At 39.5% G+C, this 21,615-nt stretch overlaps 1 protein-coding gene across 1 annotated transcript in view; it reads right to left on the bottom strand.

The window, feature by feature from the left end:
• Window positions 1-3,756: 3,756 nt before the first annotated feature.
• The window catches only part of KIAA1549L (KIAA1549 like), a 183,637-nt gene continuing 165,778 nt past the window's right edge, over window positions 3,757-21,615 (bottom strand). The window contains exons 18-21 of the mRNA XM_066610104.1: window positions 18,010-18,107; window positions 16,424-16,572; window positions 7,610-7,761; window positions 3,757-4,038 (exon numbers count right to left, since the gene is read on the bottom strand). Of these exons, the coding sequence (XP_066466201.1) occupies window positions 3,757-4,038; window positions 7,610-7,761; window positions 16,424-16,572; window positions 18,010-18,107 (681 nt within the window). The remainder of the gene's footprint in view (window positions 4,039-7,609; window positions 7,762-16,423; window positions 16,573-18,009; window positions 18,108-21,615) is intronic.

Genomic DNA, 21,615 nt, shown 5'->3' with positions numbered 1-21,615 from the left:
GGCATTATAATACTAGCCGTTTTGTTCTCAATACCCTTCCTAATGATCCCAAGCATAGAATTGGCCTTCTTCACTGCCGCCGCACATTGGGTCGACACTTTCATCGACCTGTCCACCAACACCCCAAGATCTCTCTCCTGATCTGTCACAGACAGCTCAGAACCCATCAGCCTATATCTAAAGTTTTGATTTTTTGCCCCAATGTGCATGACTTTACATTTACTGACATTGAAGCGCATCTGCCATTCTGCTGCCCATTCTGCCAGTCTGGAGAGATCCTTCTAGAGCTCCTCACAATCACTTCTGGTCTTTACCACTCGGAAAAGTTTGGTGTCATCTGCAAACTTTGCCACCTCACTGCTCAACCCTGTCTCCAGGTCATTTATGAAGAGGTTGAAAAGCACTGGTCCCAGGACAGATCTTTGGGTCACACTACTTTTCACCTCTCTCCATTGTGAAAATTGCCCATTGACACCCACTCTCTGCTTCCTGGCCTCCAACCAGTTCTCAATCCATGAGAGGACCTGTCCTCTAATTCCCTGACTGTGGAGTTTTTTCAGTAGCCTTTGGTGAGGGACCGTGTCAAACGCCTTCTGAAAGTCCAGATATATAATGTCCACGGGTTCTCCCGCATCCACATGCCTGTTGACCTTTTCAATGCAAAATTATGTGACCCGCTGAAATCAATAGAAACTAGATATGTATAGCAGTACTGGAGTGTGAACATTATAACAAAGTGATCAGATATCTTTTAAATTGTGACTTATAAGTTATAACTCATCAGATAATCCAGTTTCTTTATTCCAATCTTGCAATAGGCTTATGACTGCACTAAAAATACAATCAAGAGACCAAAGTCTTTAAAAACATTAATGTATTTGTTTAAACACTTTGTATGACTAAGGATCAGGAGTCTAAAATACAGTTCTATAGGAACACTCCTACAGGCCTTCTATCATTACCTGTGTTTAATTAAAAGGAGGTTTTCAACATAGTATTTTAAATTCTTAACTAGGTTCAGCTGAAAGCAATACATCATTTTTAAATGTTTTTTAAAGTATGTTAGATTTCATGAGCATTAAAATGAACTAGTTAGAAAGTAATATTTAGCGAATCAGCATAGACAAGTGTACTTCATTTAAATGCAATACAACAAGCAGGACAGGCTCCATGTTTTTAGGAAATCCATCCTTCATTATCCCCCTCCTTCATGGGTAAACCCTTAGTCCTTCTTTCATCACAGCATGTAGGCTACGGGCACAGAGACAGCCAAAGGAATCAGCCATGGACCTTCAGTAGCTACTCAGTAAATCTAATTCAACAATTTCCAGCTCCCCAATTAAACAGTTTGCACTAAACCGGTATGCACAGCATTGGCCATAGGCACAAGGCACCCACCTTTCCAATACAAATACCTCCCCCCAATCTGAGACTCCAATTTCTTCTGAATTGGAGCTATCTAGCACACCAACTGAAGAAGTTTGCCCCACATTGCTCAGCATTCCCTACTGACAGTTTGTTCTTTAAAGACAAACTGAGTTCATGGAACTCAATGAATCTGAATGGGCTTTAAGTGGCTGCAACTTCCATTAATTACCATCAGAGATCTACCTTGCTCAGGATTCAACATTTTTTGCCTCCATTGTCAAGAACAGTGTATTGAAATAAATAGCAAGTGAATACACAAAAAAGCAAATGTTACGTTACAATGAAACAATTAGTATTAAATGGCCAATAGGAGATTAAAAGTTTGTGTTTTTTTAAGATTCAGTTTTATGGGAGTCTAGTTTCTTTGGGTCTACTACAAAGTTGTCTTGCTATCTATGCCTATAGCATCTCCAACCAGAAAGTTGATTACATTAATTTTGTTAATTTGTGGCCCTTAATTGTTCTTAGCAGTGTGATCGTTTCTATAAATATACACTAGCTATTTACATAACAATTACAAAAATACATTTTATTTATATGCAAATTGTTTAAACAAAAAGATAATTACAACAAAAGATTTTGCAGTTATTAAGACTTTTGGAGAGCTCTCTCCATATACTGAAATAGTTAAGTAGCATTCTTGGGAATGTGTTTATAATTATTTTTATATAGCTTGCTTGAAAATTCTGTGCTTTTACCATTTTGGTTCCCTCATTTCAATTGTTCTGTTTCTCTGCTTATTTAGGCTGGATTTCGTGACTAGAAGGTTCACTGCATTTCCTCCATTGTTTTTGTTAGTAAAGACCAAAGAAGCTCATTGGCAAAATGAAATAATCAGATCAGAAAGCATTACAGAGTTGAGACTGGATAAAATAATAAACTAAAATGCATAACCGTTTACTCCAACTGACAACACACCCAAGTATAGGATCTCAAAAGCAATCTCATTTTTCCTGCAAAAGTTTCATTACAAAAAAAAAAAAAGAGAGAACCAAAATGAATTTTTCTAACAATCATTTTTTTTTGTAACTCCCCAAGATCCATCAGGCCTTGTTCTCTTTAGTAAAGGCTATATTTTCATAACTGTGCATTCCAGAATCTACTGCTCTGGGTTCAGTAAGATACCACCCCCAACCACCATTAACAGAATACTACTTTGTTGAATCCACATACTTGATATTTATTTGCACTTGAAAATAATGAGCAGGCTGGAGTTCCCCAAGCTCAATGATATGGTGTCTTCTTAATGAGTTTCAGTGGTAATTGCTCCCCTGTAATCAGAGTCTGTCATAGCGCTGGTCAGCTGGTTCCTGGCATAGTTTCACTAGAAGTCATTGTTTGTAGGAGGAAAAAAGACGGCACTCTGTGTTAAACAGAGGTTTTCTTGTAAAAGCAGACATATTCATTATTCCAAGCTGAGAGAGGCTCCAGGTTCTCAAATTTACCAGTTTCACCATGTGTTCAGAATGAAACACTCTTGAATGTAGGACACACTCAAAAGAATTTGTTTTCATTGGGCGGTTCCAGGGAACTTTCAACACCCACTTACTTTGTCAATTTTCTTTTCCATTTCATGGTGAAGAGAGATGGAGTATTGAGAACACTTCCATGTAATTTAATGGCAACATTACACCAGCACTTTAGTCACCAATTACTCTAGTGAGCCTCTTCATAGTTTTCTCTCTTTTCTGGCTTTTGGATTATGAACAAAGATGATGAAGTCAGGGATAGTTACAAAGGACTTGATAGAGTTCCATTCACAACACATTCTTATGGTTCAGATGTGGTTTCTAGGCAGGACTGAGCTTTATTACTTTGCTACAGTCAGGCTTGTGATAGAGTATCTAAAATGCACCAGCTTAACCACTAATATAGAAATATGCGGCCCATAATTTTTATATTACTATTGTTTCTTTTTGAGCCAGAAAGATAAAAGTTTACTTTTCACATGCACAACATTGCTTCAAAATGATTTATATTTGTGCTTCCCAAGCTTTGAATATATTGGAACATTACACAGGCATATGGTTTCATTATGTCTCCATCAACAAAGGTTTCATGGAACAGGAGGTAAGTCAGACAATTGCATACCATAAATATAATATATCAATATTTAGCAAAATGTTGCCTGGGAACACTTGCCTTCATGGGCAGAGAGTTGATCTTCAAATTGTTCTATTTAATCCATTTGTTAAAAAAATTCCATCGTTGACAGTTTCAGAATTTAAAAAAAAAAATGGCATCGCTTTGGCACAAGCCCCAACAAGTCTTATGCGAAAACTAGAAGTCTACATGCTATGGGATGCAAACTTTCTGCATAAGAAGCCATCAGACCTGAAATTCAAACATGTCTGTCTGTTTCTTGGCAAGTTTAGCAACTTCTTCTCTTATTGCCTTCACCAATGCTGCTGTGGAAAGGTTGGTGAGTGGGTGATCCGATGGGTCATTTTCTGTTAGGCTTTGTTGAGAAGCAGCTGTAGAGGGCAATGGGACTTGCTCCAGGCTGGGGTGCATATTTGCAGGATGGCCGTACCGATGAGGAAGCCTTGAAGGACTGTTGTGCTGATAGTGTGGCCGTGAGTAAGCTTCTATGTAGCCAGGGAGAGGAACCTAGAGAAGATAGTAATTAGACCAAATGGTTCTCAGAATGTCAAAACATGAACAGAATTTCTGCAGTGGTAGTCCTACAGAAAGATGTCACTGGGGCACAGTTAGAAGATAATGTCTACTTTTTAACAAATGCAATTTTTGAAGAGAAATTATGGCATATGGAAGGATAAATCTATGTGTTATCAAGCACAAATGTTCCAGTTCTGAAAACAAGCAGCTTGTTAGGATCAAAGTACATAATGAAAATATATGTGTATGTACGAGTATGTATGTATGTATAAAATACATGCAAGTATAACTACATGAAAATACAACATATAACTACAAAGCATAAAAAATATCACTCTGTGTTTTTATCAGTAGAAAATATAGAGTCTCTTAAGACCTGCACTTCCAGGGAACCTATTAGGTTCCAAGTCTTTTAGCCATCTGATTGCTCACTTCTGTTCATGCACTGCAAGACTCCCTATTACATCATTCATGAGAACCAGAACATTAAAATCAAGGGGAAGGGGGGCAGAATGCAAGTGGCAATCAAATTAACTCAACCAAAACAAAGCACACCTTCTCTTGGGTGTATACAACAATGTAAAATCAGGCATTTAGCAAAGGTATATATGCTATAACAAAACGCTAGAGGCCACTATTTCACAACTTTTTAACAAAATAAAATACTGTACAGCAGAACAGAGGAAGGGACCCTTTGATTTGTGTCTTTCATGGTCTTTTCCACATAGGGGGCTATTGTTACCACTGACAAAGCAATCTGAGAACATCTGCATGTAGTGTGGGGGACTGACATGCTTTCAAATGGTCAATCTAAGCTTTCAAGGAAGAAAATCAATAAAGAGGTTCAAATGTATGCAGAAAAAGTATTGGTTGATGGGAGTGAGAGACAGGAATTTAGAGACACAAAGAATTTTCATATCTGCTGACATTTTAGAGTATCAAATACCTGCGTTGTTTTCTAATTAGTACAGTACTGACTTTCATCAACAAATACAACATTTTAAAACTCATTGAGTTTCTGGAAACTGACCAATTTCCTCAAGATTCCATTAATTTTATTTTAAAAATATTCTTTTACAGCTTTCCAAAGCTTTCACGCCAGCAGTGTCTTTTCTAGTGGCTGCCTGCTGGTGTTTTTTTTGCAGCTTTTTAGATTGTGAGCCCTTTTGGGACAGGGAGCCATTAGTCATTTGATTTTGCTCTGTAAACTGCTTTGTGAATTTTTAGTTGAAAAGCAGTATATAAATACTGTTAATAATAATAATAATAATAATAATAATAATAATAATAAGAAGAAGAAGAAGAAGAAGAAGAAGAAGAAGAAGAAGAAGAAGAAGAAGAAGAAGAAGAAGAAGAAGAAGATGGCTTGAACACAGCCACTGCAGAATCCTAAAAGCTGCTTTCCCCCACTACCAAATGTCCTAAACAGATGTTATTTCCATGTAGGAAATTCAATGAGTCATGCCTGTGATTTGTCTCATGTTATGAATGCATAATATAACATGTACATTTTGCTGGAAAGCAACGTGGGAGATGTTTTCCTTCACAGAAGTGGAAATTAACCAGCCCTAAGAGTAGCCTACTTTTAGTTTGTTTTTGCCTACCTCACAAAAACAAAAACAACAATTTCTAACTATCAGTAATGCCCAATGGTTTCATTTTTCCAAGACATATTCTGTCCTTTTCAGGCCTCACTTCTCAGGATTTGCTTCTTAATTCATGTTTTGAAGCCCCATAATTCATTTAAGCCTATCCAAAATTTACCATTGCCTATCACCTAGGTTGAACCAAAAATAAATAGCTTTGACAAAAAAAGATCCAGCAAACCAAAATAAAACATGCCAACTGTATCTGTACGAACTATTTGGGGGTGGAGAGGTTTGGATAAAAGCAGGAAAAAAACTATAAATTTTTGGCTTGTGTAATGTACAGAATGTTATCTGTTATTGGCAGACCAACAGCGCCAATAACCCCCGGGGTAGGCTGGCACAAGTCACTTGCGCCAACCTGGGGGTGTTGGGGAGGCCAGCACAAGGAGGCCAGCCCCAGTAGAGTAAGTTTGCATCAGCCAAGCTTGGCTGACGCAGGGGTCTGGGGACGTGGTGGGGAGGAGGCGTTTTGGGGTAGGGGAGCACAGGTAATGGGTGTTCCCATGGGCAGGTGGTGGGGCCAGGATCTGCGGTTACGCCGGATTCTGATGCCTTTCCTATGCAGCATGGAGCAGCCTCTGCCTCTCAACTCCTGAGGTGGCTTGGATCCGAGTAGACCCATTGGGGCCAGTGCAGTGCGACACAGGGTAAGGCAAAAGTTTTCCCCTTCCCTTGGGTTGTGCTGATTCTGGCCCAAACTCACACTGGATGCAGAACAGGCTCACTGGCCTGCCTGCTCCAGTGCAAGTCAGGATTGCGTCCCAAATCTCGTTGCCTCCATAACAGAAAACACACTTTGTATTTGGCTTGGCCTGCCTTCACACAACCACTGCTAATAGCTTGGGCAAACAATCTGCAAGTCCTGGCTTGTCTTTTAGGAAAGACTGTTCAAAAATATGCTGGACTCCATGCTGTTATTAATGGCTCACTGGTACTACTAAATCAATCTGCAAGAGAGGAGATTCTGACTGGACATTGGGAAGAAATTGACAATAAGAGTAGTCTGGCAGTGGAACAGATTGCCCAGGGAGGTAGTGGATTCTCCCTCACTGGAGACCTTCAAGCAGAGGCTCAACAGACACCTGCTAGAGGTGCTATAGGAGGATTTCCTGCTTCAGGCAGGGGGTTAGACTAAATGACCTTGTGGGTGTCTTCCAACTCTATGATTCTATGACTTCTGGCAACTTGGCCACATCAGAATATGTGACATGGCTCTTGAACGCATCTGTTCACAAGGGATCAGAACAGATATAAGTACAGTAACACCTCCAATGACATGGGGAATATGTTACTGGAAAGTAGAGTGCAGTGTAAAACAGCAATACAGGAGATATTATTGAAGATAAGGCAGAGCACTGGCACTGATCAGCCTGACTGTATTGACCGCAGTAGCTTTTAATCAACCCAGAACAAAGAGTGCTATTATGAAACAGCACTAAAGGAAGCAGGGTTAATGGAGGTATTAATGTATCATGCAAATATAAACTGAGGCTTTCCTGCCCTGAAGGTTCTGGTTACACTTGTCTTTTTAAGTTTTGCATTCACACACATGCACACACAGCATACAAGAGGACGTTTGGGCCCACACACAACCAAGCAGTGTCTTTGCTTGGATACATTGGAGAATTGGCATTGACAAAACACAGAGCAGCAAGATGTATAACATAAAGTATCAATCATTAAGGACTTCAATAAAAAGGAAGTCCTGCTGTCTCCTGCTAGCCTTTAATCCTTCCATTTCTCTTTTGGCCAGTTCAAGACAGTTGGGTAGTAGAAGTGGCAACTTTGCAATTAATACGAGGCATCATCCAATAAAGATATCATCTACATGAGCATTTTCCTTTCTAAAACCTAAATCTCCAAAATTTTTCTATAAGAATCCAGTGTAGCAAAGAACAAAAAAGTACTATTACCGAGTCAGCCCATTGCCCTGGTAATTCATTTTCTCCAGTATAGGACATCCAGGCCTGGTTCCTGTAAGGAGTAGGTGGTGTTGGGATGAAATAGCCTGTAAACCCAGGTCTATTTGTTGCTGGAATGGCAAAGACCGCTGGAACAGTACTGCCTATCAAGAAACAGGGAATATGATTAGTAACCCAAAAGCATTGTTATAGACCTAGAGGAAAATTGCAAAGGATACTTGAGATGTTCCAACTAGAAGGCGCCATTTTACGTGGCCAGAAGAGAGCCCCTTGCAAAAGACAGCATGTATGTTTGTATCTGCACCTAATGCCTTCTTACCACTGTTGTAGGATGAATCATCACACAACAGAATATGTTTGAAGAGAACAACCCAGTGCGGATACTGTTCTTGATACCTTGGGGATGCCAATATCATGATCATATCCCTGTGCCCACACTTGTTTGCAGTATAAACCCAATACCAATGTGCAATCAAACATAGGCACAGTGTAGATGCAGATTCTTGAGTTTATGCTAGTTCCAAAAGAGCATTAGAGAAGCTAAGCATTCGAGAAGTGGTTTGTCAGGTTGCTAGCATGCATGTGAATGCATGTTAAAACGTACGAGTATATTAAAAATATAATATGGATTCTGCTGTTACTATATGACTGTAGCTTCTCTTATCGATCTAATAGTGCTCTGCTGGTATTGATCTGAGCACTATTTTTCAAAATCTTCCTGGATAGGACTGCTCCTAGTAGATTGGGACGAAATAGTCCCACTGAACAGTAAGTAGTTGCACCAAGATTTAGAGCTTCTGGAGCACACTTCAATTATCTGTGATTACTCTGGATGGGTTTGTGTGTTTGTGGTGCTTGTTACGTTCCTAAAGTGAAATAACATCTGTAAAATACTCTTGTATGAAACATCATTCTGTTTAGTCAACATGACATATGCACCATTTTTGGATTATTAGAAAGAGGAATAAAAAGGCATACTGTATAGGCTTCTCTTCTATTGTGTGCACTAATCTTCACAAAGTTCAGAAAATGTTGTATCAACTAGCTGGCATAATGCCAATTAAACCTTCTGCTCCTTCAAAGTTCCTAATGCCTCTATCATTTAACATTAACACATCTTGTTACATGATCATATACCCATTATGTTTTTATGGTGCTTTCTAGCACGTTCAAATAAACAGTTATTTGTCCACTGAAGTTGATATCTTCATCTGTTGGCAAATTGGATACATTCTTCAGCCACTCACTCTACACTCTTCAGTTCGCATGACTTGTCTCACGGGTATCTTCGGACGAACCACTTGTTAAATCGCTGGCAAGACATCACTGCTTTCAGCTTGAAACACGTTGCCGAGTGTTAGGAAAAAAATTCATCTTTCTCTTCTGCTCAGTGATACGTTCTCTTACTATTGCATGCATCAGCTGCTAACATGTAAGTGTGTGCAACAAGTATTCAGACTACATGCTGGACCCCTTCTGGAGACAACTAATAAAGGCATTTCTTGATAAATATGACACCTTCAAGACACTGACTTGAATGTTTTATGAACTGCTGAAGAACAAATATTGTATCCTTATGTGCTGTTAGCCCATGCATGGCTGAGTGGGAGGGGGGATCGACAGCAATTACTATCATCTACCAACACCCCTCTGTATTTTTTCCCCCAGAACCAAAAACATTTATTTGTAATTGTTTTGGCACAGTGAGTTAGTGCCCCGGTCCAGTCCTATGATACTTAGGCATAAATGTTACAGGTCTTGTACCTGATCCTGTTGCTGTTAAATTACCCAGTCCATTTGACAGGATTTGCTTGGAAGTAAGTCTACATAAGTTGCAGCCTTTAATTCTCTTCCCTTGGAATTTTTTCAGAACTATGTTAATTTGAACACTTTTTCACTTGTGACACTAAATAGCATCTTGCCCTATGAATGTCATACATAATATGTCTGGCAGGTTGAAAGTATATTCCAGCTTTACATTCACATAATCGCATATTTGACTAAAATTTAATTTAAACTTCACAGGTAAAAACTGCCACAGTGAAGGACAAATTTATAAGCATCTTTATATACTCAGCAAACAAATATTTAATTCATTCACAACACCCAGAAAAAATCTCTTTAGGGTGTCAACATTGTTCCCTATAGGATTCTGTGCTAAATCCTAGAACATTTGTGTTCTGTATCTCCCACTTCCATTCCACCTCTACAAAGGAATACCCAAGATAGGCTACTCAATAAGACCGTGAAGGGCAATCAAAAGCTGAAAAGACTGTTCTGTTACTGTCATTTGTAACAAGCAGACATTGTCTTTTCAGGCACCTGTTTGCTAAAGAGAACAAACTCCAATTCTTGACCTCTGATTAAATTGACAAATGTACCTGAATAACTTGAAACAAAACACTTCACACACATAGGATGTTAAACAGAAACAATATATTTTAATAAGACAAAGTTCCATTTTTTTCCATATCAGTTTACAGCACAGTTTCCAGCCTCTGTTGTCTACAATGGGCTTGCCAGAATTGCATAAATGTTGCTTATGAAGTTACATGAGATGAACAGAACCAAGGACACCAACTAAGCACCCTTCATTTAGGGGGGAAATGTGAGAAGCTAACCACAGATTTTCTTGGAGTCAGGTTCCTCTAATAACATGTCACTCTGGTGTGATTCCTTGAATTCTGAACTTAACATTTCAGAAGATTATGCTTCCTCTTCTGATGAATATACTCCTCATGAGTGGGGAGAGGAGTGGGGGTGCATTTAGTCTTATGGGTCTCAACAACAATCTAACAGCAATTCCAAGAAAACAATTAAGGAACAGAGACATCATATTACACAAAAAAAAAAAGTCTCCTGGAGGCATAGGTTGGGATGATTGTAGATGCAACACAAGGAGTTTAAACTGGGAAAATGTTTTTACTGCTCAAAGCCATTTCCAGAACCAATATTTATACCACAGCTGTATATTTACATCACACTTTACAATCACAGAGATGGCTTGTGACATTAAACCCAGGCTTTGGATCATGAGGAGCTGCTACATCCTGCTGGGACAATTGTTAGCTTCTCTTGAGTAGCCACAATTACCCATATGCTGCTCCCCACAGCCAGATGGGTGCAAATCTAAAATAAAAAATAACATATCAATGCTTTCCCCCATCTCAAATCCATGAATACGAAATAAAAATAATTTTTAAAAGGGACTGAAACTATTATTACATCTTTTCCACACTCTCAGCCATTTTGACCCAAGCAGAAAAAGCTGTCGTGAGCATTCCTCCTACCTGTCCCCCAAGTTCAAAACATGGGACAGTTGCTCCAATGCGATTATAAAAAGGACCACTCAGAATCAGGGCCTGGCTGCAAAATAACTCACCATCAAAACACATGCGTAGTTATTAAATAACTTTTGCATTCACATAACTTTACATTTCAAACTGTTTCTGCTGCAGGAAGAAGATTGTAATCTTCACCACCAACATACTACCAACATCAGGCCCATATGGACACAGAAGAATTTCCGGACATTGATAGTGGTGGTGGGCAATATGAACTGAGCTGGCATACAAGTTCCATTGTCACTGACATAAGTTGCTGACTGAATAGTCCTTATATTTTTGGGACTCCACAGCTATCATTCAGAATCAGTGAGATATTATATGATTCTTCCTTAAAGAGGCATGGGGATGCCTTGGCTTGTGGGAACACAATCCTATCTTAGACCAGTTTTAATGTGTATCTTGATTGGGTCATTTCATATAAAGTGGCTGTAAGAGGCCACTTGTTCTCCTAAACAGTACTAAAAAGGTTTTAGGATCAATGAACAACTAAATTAATTTCACAGGCTTTTTGCATTTCTGGGTTCTCATTTCTGAGGTAGGTAGGGCATGCTGAAGACAATAAAGAGCCTTGAACACTCCCTTAAACTGAACCACCTAACTTTGTTTTGTCCGGGTTGCATCTGAAAAGATCTGGGATTTTGATGAATTTAGGAAAATTGTAGACCAATGAATTGTAGTCAAATGAATGAAATTTTCAGGCTGCTGAATATTCAATTGTTGTAGACATTGGAATGCACTGGTTGAAGCCATTCTTACTTAAAAGTCCATAGAGCTCAGTGGGATGACTCTTGAGTAATTCTTTTAAGGACTGCAGCCCCATGACTACTGAAAAGCTACTTAGGCTGCCAAAATGCACCTTTATCACATCTCAAGTTTTGCCTTGATAGTTTCCACATAAAGAGTGCTTCCTCGCTAAAGAAGTCTTCACTTGGTCATTCTTGTTCCAAGGCAGCCCAATGTCTCTAATTACAAATTCACACCCACAAAAGCCATTAATTCAAGTTTCAAAACATCAGCAAGACTAAAAATGCATGTGTTGTGATGAAATCCCCTGTTGTCTTCCACCCTCCACCTGTCACAGGTCACCCACCACCCTAAAATAAACCCCAGGATCACAATTTTCATTGAAAAGATCTGTTGATAGCCAGTACCAGATGAAATTATTACATTCACATCTTTTATTTTGACACTTTTCTGTGCTGTAACTGCCAGACTCGATATGATCCAATGCACAACCTAAAATGTTAGTGCAATTTTATAATATCTCCTGTTTTTCTAAGGCCAACCTATCTTGCTTGTTCTTCAGGTTAATCATATTCTAGTTTATATAAAGCAAAACTGAGAAACTAGGAGCTGACAAACATTCAGAAGATCATTATATTATACTTTTTCCCAGAAAAATAAGCAAGCTGAAACATTTTCTGCAACAGAGTATATTGTTAAGTGTTGCTCCCTTATGTGCATGTAAATTGTGGCAGTTATTCCTATGCTGGTGCACAGAACTGAAGTCTTGACAGGATTATCAAACTGTTCAGGAGTCCCTTTTTAGAGGCATAAAACCCACCCAGTTGGCCACCTAGTTAAATCTGAGCTCTGGTCAAGGAAGAATTAAATGTTTTCCCCAGCAAATCTGGGAATGTTGACATTCCACAGTCAATACTAACAGTATCTCAAATTCAATCCAGTTACACTAAAGCCCTTCTGGACAGGAAAAGAATCTAATCTAACTTTTATTGCACTCCATGGATGATAAGTAAATGTGCCATAGTATTTAACCCACTGCTGAAATGCTAATAACCCCTATGTCAAATGCAGCATTCCTTTTGCAAATTCAATACCCATATCCTAAAGTACCCAACAGTTAATATATTTAAATAAAAGTCTGTAGTATTCCATTCAAGGTATTTATTGTTACTTCAGGTTTTTCTTTTTTTAACAAAACTCAGGGAAATGCTAATACAGTAATTCCCAAGTTGTGAGTGAGAATGTTTTGATGGACTCACCAAATCTTCAGATGGTGGAGAATATGACATTGGAATAAGGTAGTGGGCGAGAGGCAGAGAGTGAATGGATGTCCCATTCAAAGACTGATTCCCAGATGAACCAAATGCTGTGGACACCCTCTTAAACAGCAGATTGGAACAACAGGGCTAGTTATATCTAGGTGCTGTAGAAACAATATTTTTCCTCATTCCCATAATGAAATAGATTTGTACAATCCTACTAAAGATCCATTCCTGAAATGCTCAGCTAAACTGCATTTTTTAAGAACAACTCATGGCCAAAGTTATCTGCAGCCATGTGACTGCCCAGTCGGATCTGCCAGATGTCTGTGCTTCAGACAGGACAGGAGCTTTCAAAGTTGTGGGAAGCTGTGAACGGCAGAGCACGCAAGTACTAACAGATCCCTCAACAACATGCAAACTGTGCTGAGCACTGGGACTGGGACTCAGTCTGGGACTATTCTGCATGCTTAAGGAAAAATCTTAAATACTCCACTGGATCATAACCTAAGGCAGTATAGTGAAATTTCTACAAGCCCTTTATTTCCAACTTGGTGCAATATAAACAAATAATCCATAGTTTAGACCCAATCATAGAAACTTCATGTGGAAGTAAGTCCCACAGGTTTCAATTCAACTTGCCTCTACAGAAGTGTGTTGAGGACTGCTGCTATTTCTGTTCGTGTCAATCCTGTCAATATAAAGTTATTATATACTACATCATATATTACATACTCCTGCTAACTGAGTAAAGAGGAACCTTTGAATTGGTGGTTCTCTCATATTTAGCAGGGAGAACTATCCCCACTTGTCCCAGGACAGTGCTTATACTGTGTAAACCACTTTGGGTATTTTCTCAAAAAGCAATATATAGTATAAATATTCTAAAGAATAATAACCTGTTTTATTGTGTTTTGAACTTACAAAGAGAATTAGGGGATTTTGTATTTTTACAAAGGCGTTATTTTATACATGTAGCAAAACTGGACATAATGTTCTTGAAATAATTTAGCATGTCTTATTTCAGATTCAGAAAAATAGAAAAAGGGAAACAAAGTTATGTTAAGGCCAACTGTTCATTCAGCCCAGTATCATATCTCCAGAACTAGATGTCTCAAAACTCACAACAAACTAACAGAATACTGCATTCCCTCCTGTTTATTCCATGTCTCAAACAAGGCAAGATGCTAGAGGAACATAATCATTAGTACAGATGTCATATATACATGGTTAACCTCTGCAGACATACTGACCTCTTGTAAACCTGTAATATACTTCTGGTTATTCACTTCTTTAGATGACAAGCAAAAAGTCTATTTAATTACTGGAGATGCCGTTGTACGCCACTGACCATTTACTGCTATTCACTATTTTCTAAAGTGCAAATGGATCCAGTATTGCAGTGGGGATGGAAATGTTTTTCTTTCCTTTTTTTCTGGGTGAGAAGATGCTGTAATAGCAGATGAAAAATGGGAAACTATCTAGGACAGAAGGGCTCAAAAGGCCATTGCCCATACGTAGACTGCACCCATTATCTGAATACCATTACTGAGTGTTAACCTTCAACACACAAGGAAGTAGAATCTAGAAAACAACTACAGAAGAAACACCATCAAAAGCACAATCCTGTAACATTTAGTCAGAAGTCCTTCTGCATTCAATTATGCATAGGATTGCAACCCTAAACAGCAACCAAGTCATCATTTTCTCCTAAACTCTTCTTTCCATTCAAGTTTTATTTGCCCAAAGCTTTATTCACCAGTCTTTACAAGAAGGGCAGTGAACAATCTTCCTTCAAGCCTTTCATTTAGAAGCAAACGTATTACTATAATGTGACTACTTTCAGAGACATTCCAAAACAATGAGGGCTATTTACTGCTTTCAGAGTTTCAATGAGACTGAGAAAAAGGATAGGGAACTTCCATGGCACAGAAAGGACAGCAGACACATCTTCCATTACTTTTAGCAGCAATAAGCAAAAGAAGACCCCAAGCTTGCCACCACCCAGGTTTTTGTATCAGATAGAACAGCTACTCTTCCTTTGCTTTGACACAAATGCTGTTTATGTTAGCTGAAGATAGTTGTGGGGTGTATAGCAAGCATTTATTGCCCTTCCAGCAGCTATTTCCAAAACCCTGACCATCATCAGGTACCTTAAGACCTCCTCATGGTCCAAGCAAGCACAAAAGATCCTACTAAGATTTGCCTGCACCTGTCATTCCTACTTCATTGTGCCAGCTACACAACTACCTTCCCTTCGAAGAAGAGATACTTTATCAGCTTCCTGATCAACCTAAATAATCTTTGTCAAGAGCCTTAAATGACACGGTCTTCAACAACTGAAAACTTTATTTAGTGAGCACAGGAACACTAACAAAATGGCAGATCAAAATTACAATGTAAAAACAGGAGATGTGCCCAACTCATTCACATACAGGCTTATACAAACATTTAGGGTGTACAAGTCCAATGTGCCTAACAAGATAAAAAATGCCTGCAGTGTTTTCTTAATTCAGAAGGGACTTGATAGTTTCTATAATCAAAGAGATTTGCTGGGGCTGTAGCTCAGTGGTAAAAGACATGCTTTGCATGTACTAAGGTCCCAGGTTCAATCCCCAGCATCACAAGATAAATGGATCCCAGGTAGCACATGCTGATAAGATCCTGGCTGAGACCTGGAAAGTTATCAGAGTTGATGATACTGGACCAGGCGAACCAATGGTCTGGCTCAGTATGAAGCAGCTTCATATATTCTTTTCTGGAACTTCTTGCTGTAAGCAGAATCTACTTGCTGTCTCACTCCCAGAGGAAAGGCTCAAGGGTATGATCATATTCCACTTCTTAAAGATGCAGTGAAGTCAATCTGAACTGAGTGGCCACATTGGAAACCTCTCCGTCACAAATCAGAATATCCTCACCTAGTCCATATTTGAACAGTTTTGCAAGGGCATGCTAGCTTGCAAGTTGGAGACACAATGAAACACATGACAGATTTACCATCAATTGTGGATGGCTTCACCACATTGAGCTAAAATTGGTAATCTGAAATGGCTCTTTCTAAGGACAGCTTGTGGTCCTTGGGTAAATGTAGAGTGCCCTCAACTCAGGAATAAGCAGCCATTATAAGGGAAATTAACGCATTACACATCCATCTACTTTCTGTATTGCAACACACCACCCATTCCAAGATCCTGTCTCAGAAAGGTGCCAATTCCAGGTGCTTCAAATAGAAAAATCATGTCCTTCCTTCCCCATTCCTTTCCCATATTAAACATATGCTGCATGTGACAGAAGAAGGAGGGTGTGGGGATCCTTTTATTAATCCTCCTCCTCAAGCCTTCAAGAGAATCATTTAACACAGTTCTAACCAAAGGTGTTTGCAAGATCTCATACGCTTGTCTCTATGCCATACAGACTTAGATGTGGTCTCTGTTTGTACCGCATGCGTTTTTCACCTGAGTAATTCAAAGCTGATTGATCCAATGGAGCCACAGATACTGGGGCTCTTGATACTGGGACAAAAGGGGCATGATCATGCGGCTGTATCTGTTCAGTTCCACTGGACTCTGATATTCTTGTCTTGCTGCCAATATCAGATGTCGACCTGCATAATATATATTGGAAACACCAGTTATTCCAAAATCAAGAAAACACGGATGCAATCTACAATCGACTTACTTAGGAACAGATTACCTAGTAGCTAAAGTTTACAGGATATGGTTTGCAAATAATGTCAAGGAGCAATATAGTGTTTGCTCTGTGTGGAAGACAGAGTCTATCCTGCTTTTCGCTTTGACATTCCTGCCTGATGAGTGAATACCAGCAGAGCTGGTATATTACTTCAAATCTCATCTGCTACAGCTGTGATACAAGCATTTTGCCTATACTCCTAAAGTATATCAATTTCTTCTAAGATAAATAAGAGTTTGTTTTTTTTAAATGTATCTGTACTGGTTCAAGGCAAGGTATACTATGATACAAAACACAATTATTTCAGTGAGCTAGGAATGCCTCACTGAAATTATTGTGTTCTATATTGCATGATATTCAGATTTGGTTTAGAATCAGGTTTTTAGCTATGGTTTGTTTTCACTGAGTGCCACTATCCATTCTTCCTGACAGTGAAGAATGAGTATGGCTTCTAGTGTTCTACAGTTCATTGAAAATTTTGCATAATTGTTATGACATCACTGGCAGCCAATCAGGACAGCTCACCATTTCTGCATTCTTATGCCAATGCACAGTCAAATACAACAAGTGTGCTATGCTTTGGCTTTGCAGACAGCCCAGTGTGTTATTTTTTGTAAAGCATGACCTGGAAAACCAAGTGATTTCATCTGCCCGAACCATGGACCAGTTCATTAGAAATGCGTGGCATGAGCTGCATTATAAGCTAGGGAGCTGTGAAAAAACCAAATACAAGACGCTGTTCAGCAGCTATTGCTGTTTAGATTGAAATGAATGGAGGCTGCAGAACAGCAAAACCGGGAGAAGCATGCACTAAATATTAAAAATGGATGTTAAAACTGATTCATATTTATTAGACATTTGAAGTGCAGATCAGAAATCTGATAGTAATAGACCCGTTAACTGCATCCAGAGGGTCAAAAACCAATTTTATCAGGCCAGCCATATATTTTTGTGCTCTCTATCGCAGGTCGTCTTACAAAATCAAAACAGGGAAGGTTATGAATCATTCACTTCTTTTAAAGCACAACTAATCTGGCACTTTGCCTTGATAACAGATGTGGTAAATCATGTTTTAAGAGATACTTAAGCAAGATTTGAAATATTTATTAGAGATCAAAATAGTTTACAGTGAAATAAAGACCTTCATCTTTGCTTACCGTTAAAACAGGTTGAAAATCTAATACTTAGCCTAAAGTGACCCTGCTTGATAGAAATGTGCTGAATATTTATACAGTAGCAGGAGTCTAGCCTCTCAATGCCTCTACTGCTTTCAGTGCAGTTAAAAAGCAAACCTCATCAATTAGGAGAGATTTAAAATTCTCAGGTAGAACATAAAACAACAGTATAGTACCTCCTAAGAGAGGTGACAGCCACAGGTCCCGTTCTGGGAGGCACAGGAGGAGGTGGAGAACCCATCACCATTTCAGGAAGTGGAGAAAATCTATAAGCCTGTTAAGAAGAGGAGAAAAAGTTGATTCTCCAAAATCTGTTGGTTTCCCATAAGAACGATACTGCATTGGAAAATTTCCACAAAATACAGCAGGAGCGCATTGGAAAAAAGATGTTTGAAATTCATGCTATTCTACATTAGCTATCTCCCAAGTTTTTAGTACCTCCTAAAATTGCAATATTCCTTTTTTTCCTGGATTCCCCCCAAGGAAAAGCCAGAATGGTTTCTGCCCCACTGAAAATGAAATGTTTTGATGTCAGAAGAATACCTGAAAGCATCAAACACCATTACAGGAAATGTAACTGCCTGTAAGCATTCATTTTAACTTTCACATTTTCTGCCTTTTTAGATGGGGAATCATCTTAATATACTTGCAGGAGTGAAAAATAAGTTACTTGATTATCACATTGTAACACTGAAAAGAGGAAAGAAAAAAACAACCACCAAACAATCCTGGGGATCAGATCACCCTGCTTTTGTTATGGTTGGATTTGCAGAACTTGTCAGAAAATGGCAACTGTGTTCAACACATGTAAGAAACACCTTCCTAACTATTTTGTCCATCAGTTTATGGCCCAAAGCAGGAGATACTAATTTTGAAGTGTTTGTGCTGCAACTGAGATTGTCAGATTTGCTTGGGAATGCAATGACAGTTATCGACTCTGCTTAGCAACTAGAATGAAATAGTGCTCCAATGCCCTCCAGTCTCTGTTCTCCTAGAAAAGTCTGCAAAGAGCTCACCATGGCACTATAGGTATCAAAATACACTGTGACACAGCAATACTTCATGACACAGGAGACATTGGGTTAGGGTAGGGACAGTATACTCAAGAGATAGGACAGAAATACAGAAGGTCTCCAGTTCAATTTCTGGTATCCCCAAGGAAGAATGAGAAGACCCGTTTGAAACTCTGGAAATCAGTGTAGGCAATACTGACCTAGATGCCCCTGTTTGATCATGTACTTCATGAGCATCAGAAAAACAATTCCACAGTACCATGGACAACCTTTTGCTAGATCTACACAGCAGCCTAACACTGTGCATTAATGTCACTGGCTTTCAACTAAACCCCAAGGGATGAATGAGAAATAAACATTTCTGTCTGTTCCCTACCATAAAGGTAATCATGACAGTGTTGATTAGAGCTCCTGGAATTTTCTTCCTGTATTCATATTGCAACAACAGTAAACATTGTGCCTTTCTAATTAGGCAAATGGGTATATGCTTTTTCCATTATGAAATCTGAAACATCATCTTTTTTATAAGAATAAAGCTATCTGCACCTGGTAAGATTTAGAAATTACCATTAGCAAATTTTCCTGAAGTAAATTTCAGACTGTTTTATTTCACAATCCTGTTTTTAAACAGTTGGTTGCCAGTTTCTGAACTGTTACTAATTTTCCTTTGACAGACAAGAAGAATGTCTGGTTTGAATTTGCAAATAAGAGTCATGATTATTCAAAAATCTACCTCATTTTGTTACATATGAATTATCACTATAGAATCCAGAATCAACGGCCTTGGGGGTCAGTGCCAGAAAAAAGAAGCAGTAGATCACACAGGTACAAGGTGATTGGGGCAGGTCTAGAAGGGCCCTAGTTTGTTGAAGTACATAAACAGGCAACACAACCATATATGGATATGAACTGGCCACACCATTATCAAAAATGACAACAGTATTCTAAAGACCAATGTAGAGGGTAGAGCTAATAAACCTGGGTCTAAAGTGCTGTCCAAGGAGGGCTAGGCCTGGCACACCAATTGCATATGTCCATCCCTGGCCCATCCCTGGTCAACCTGAGCAATTCTCATCTTAAGACACCCATTTTATTGGGCAGATTTCATTCAACCAACCAGCAGCCACACCAGCATGCTGAATGCCCTTAGCCTGCCACATGATCCCAGATCCTACCTCTATAAACTCACCCTTCAAACTAGTCATAACCGCTCAGTTGTGACATGAATAAAAACAAACTGCCAAATTAAATAGGTCAACACCACGATAAAGGCAAAACATCCAGTCTCCCAGGGTAATCTTGTACCTGAACAAAAATTTCTTTCTGTCTCCAAAAATTGACAATGACGTTCGAGCACTACTAATAATTAACACAAGGCAGGATGGCAGGACACTGGGCAACCCATCCACAACTGCTGCCCATCTTTGAATTCACCCCCCCCTTAATAGAACCTACCTTCACTTCTCACTATTCATTGTGAGACTTGCCTCACCACTCCACATTGTATATGCCCCAATTTCTAACTAATTAAATTCTTCCCCACTCAAACTTGCCTCATGCTTACTCCATAACAAACTCTGACCCTGAAGACTCTGCTGTAGGACTAGGGGCCTTTGCTCTTCTTGGATAATGGTGGCTAGTGTGATAAGTGAAAGCATCTTATTGCCTACCCCTATCTGCCATGCTTCTTCCAAAAATATTTCTGATGAAGTGAGGGATCAGAAGGGTAGTGGTTGCAACTGAAAGTGCAAACAGAACATTATGATGGGATATAGATCAGGAGAATCTCCACAACACATATTCTTCAGATGCTTCCCCGATAACATGCCTCTGAAATAGTGTGTGATACGTCATTACGTTGAAGATTCTCTGCATCTACATCACTTATGGCACAATCCTAATCTAGACTAATGCAGGCACAGCAATTGCTGCACTGGCCTAGAGTGTCACAAAAGTGCCATAAAGCACTCTGCTACCTTTGTAAGCAGTGCTTGCAGGAAGGCCTACACCATGCCGCTTGCACTAGATCCACAAAGAACACCCAATTGAGCAGGTAAGCACCTGGCAGGCAGTGTGGGGCTGTGGGAGTGTAATGGGGTGGTGGGAGGGTGCAGAAGGGGTAACCTGGGCCTAGGATGGGGATGGGATTGGTGGTGCCTGTGCATGCCAAAACCTACCCTCTTCCTGGGCCTGATAGCCCAACACAGGACTTCTTGGTCTTTCACCGGCTATCTGATAGACACAGATCTGAGTAACTCCATTGCACAGGCTGGGGCTTTACATGGAGTTCTCTTACTTGGAGGAAACCTCTAGCCTGCTTCTTCCCAGTGCTGGATACAGCACAGGGCGAAGTGGCCCTGCTGCTCTAGCGCTGGTTAGGACTGGGCTGCCCATTGGTTGGTATCTACAGGAGTAAGTGAAATGCAAATATATCATGTCAAGAGAATTTCTTCAACCACATTACTGGAGAGATGCAGATTGGCAGTGCCTACATGCCCCTATGCAATGTGTGGTTTTGCCACAGTAAAGGCAACATACCAAGCTTGCAGTGGCTACAACCACCACAGGCAGAGAGAGGAAGCCGAATACATCTTTTTTTTCCTCTTTGCGATTTTTTTCCACCAAGGTGTGGGTGGATCAGGGATCAGCAGCTGCTTCTGTTTAGCCACATTTTCCAAGAACAGTAATAAATGAGTGAAATATCCTCTTGTAACTATGCTTCAGTGAGACGACCATCTGTCTTTGTCTATGCATCACAATCCAGGTAGA

The sequence above is a fragment of the Tiliqua scincoides genome, chromosome 1 (genome assembly GCF_035046505.1).
Source record: "Tiliqua scincoides isolate rTilSci1 chromosome 1, rTilSci1.hap2, whole genome shotgun sequence".
In the NCBI taxonomy this organism is placed as follows: domain Eukaryota; kingdom Metazoa; phylum Chordata; class Lepidosauria; order Squamata; family Scincidae; genus Tiliqua; species Tiliqua scincoides.
Note: the sequence above shows the minus strand (reverse complement) of the source record. Positions and strands in the feature narration are given on the sequence as shown.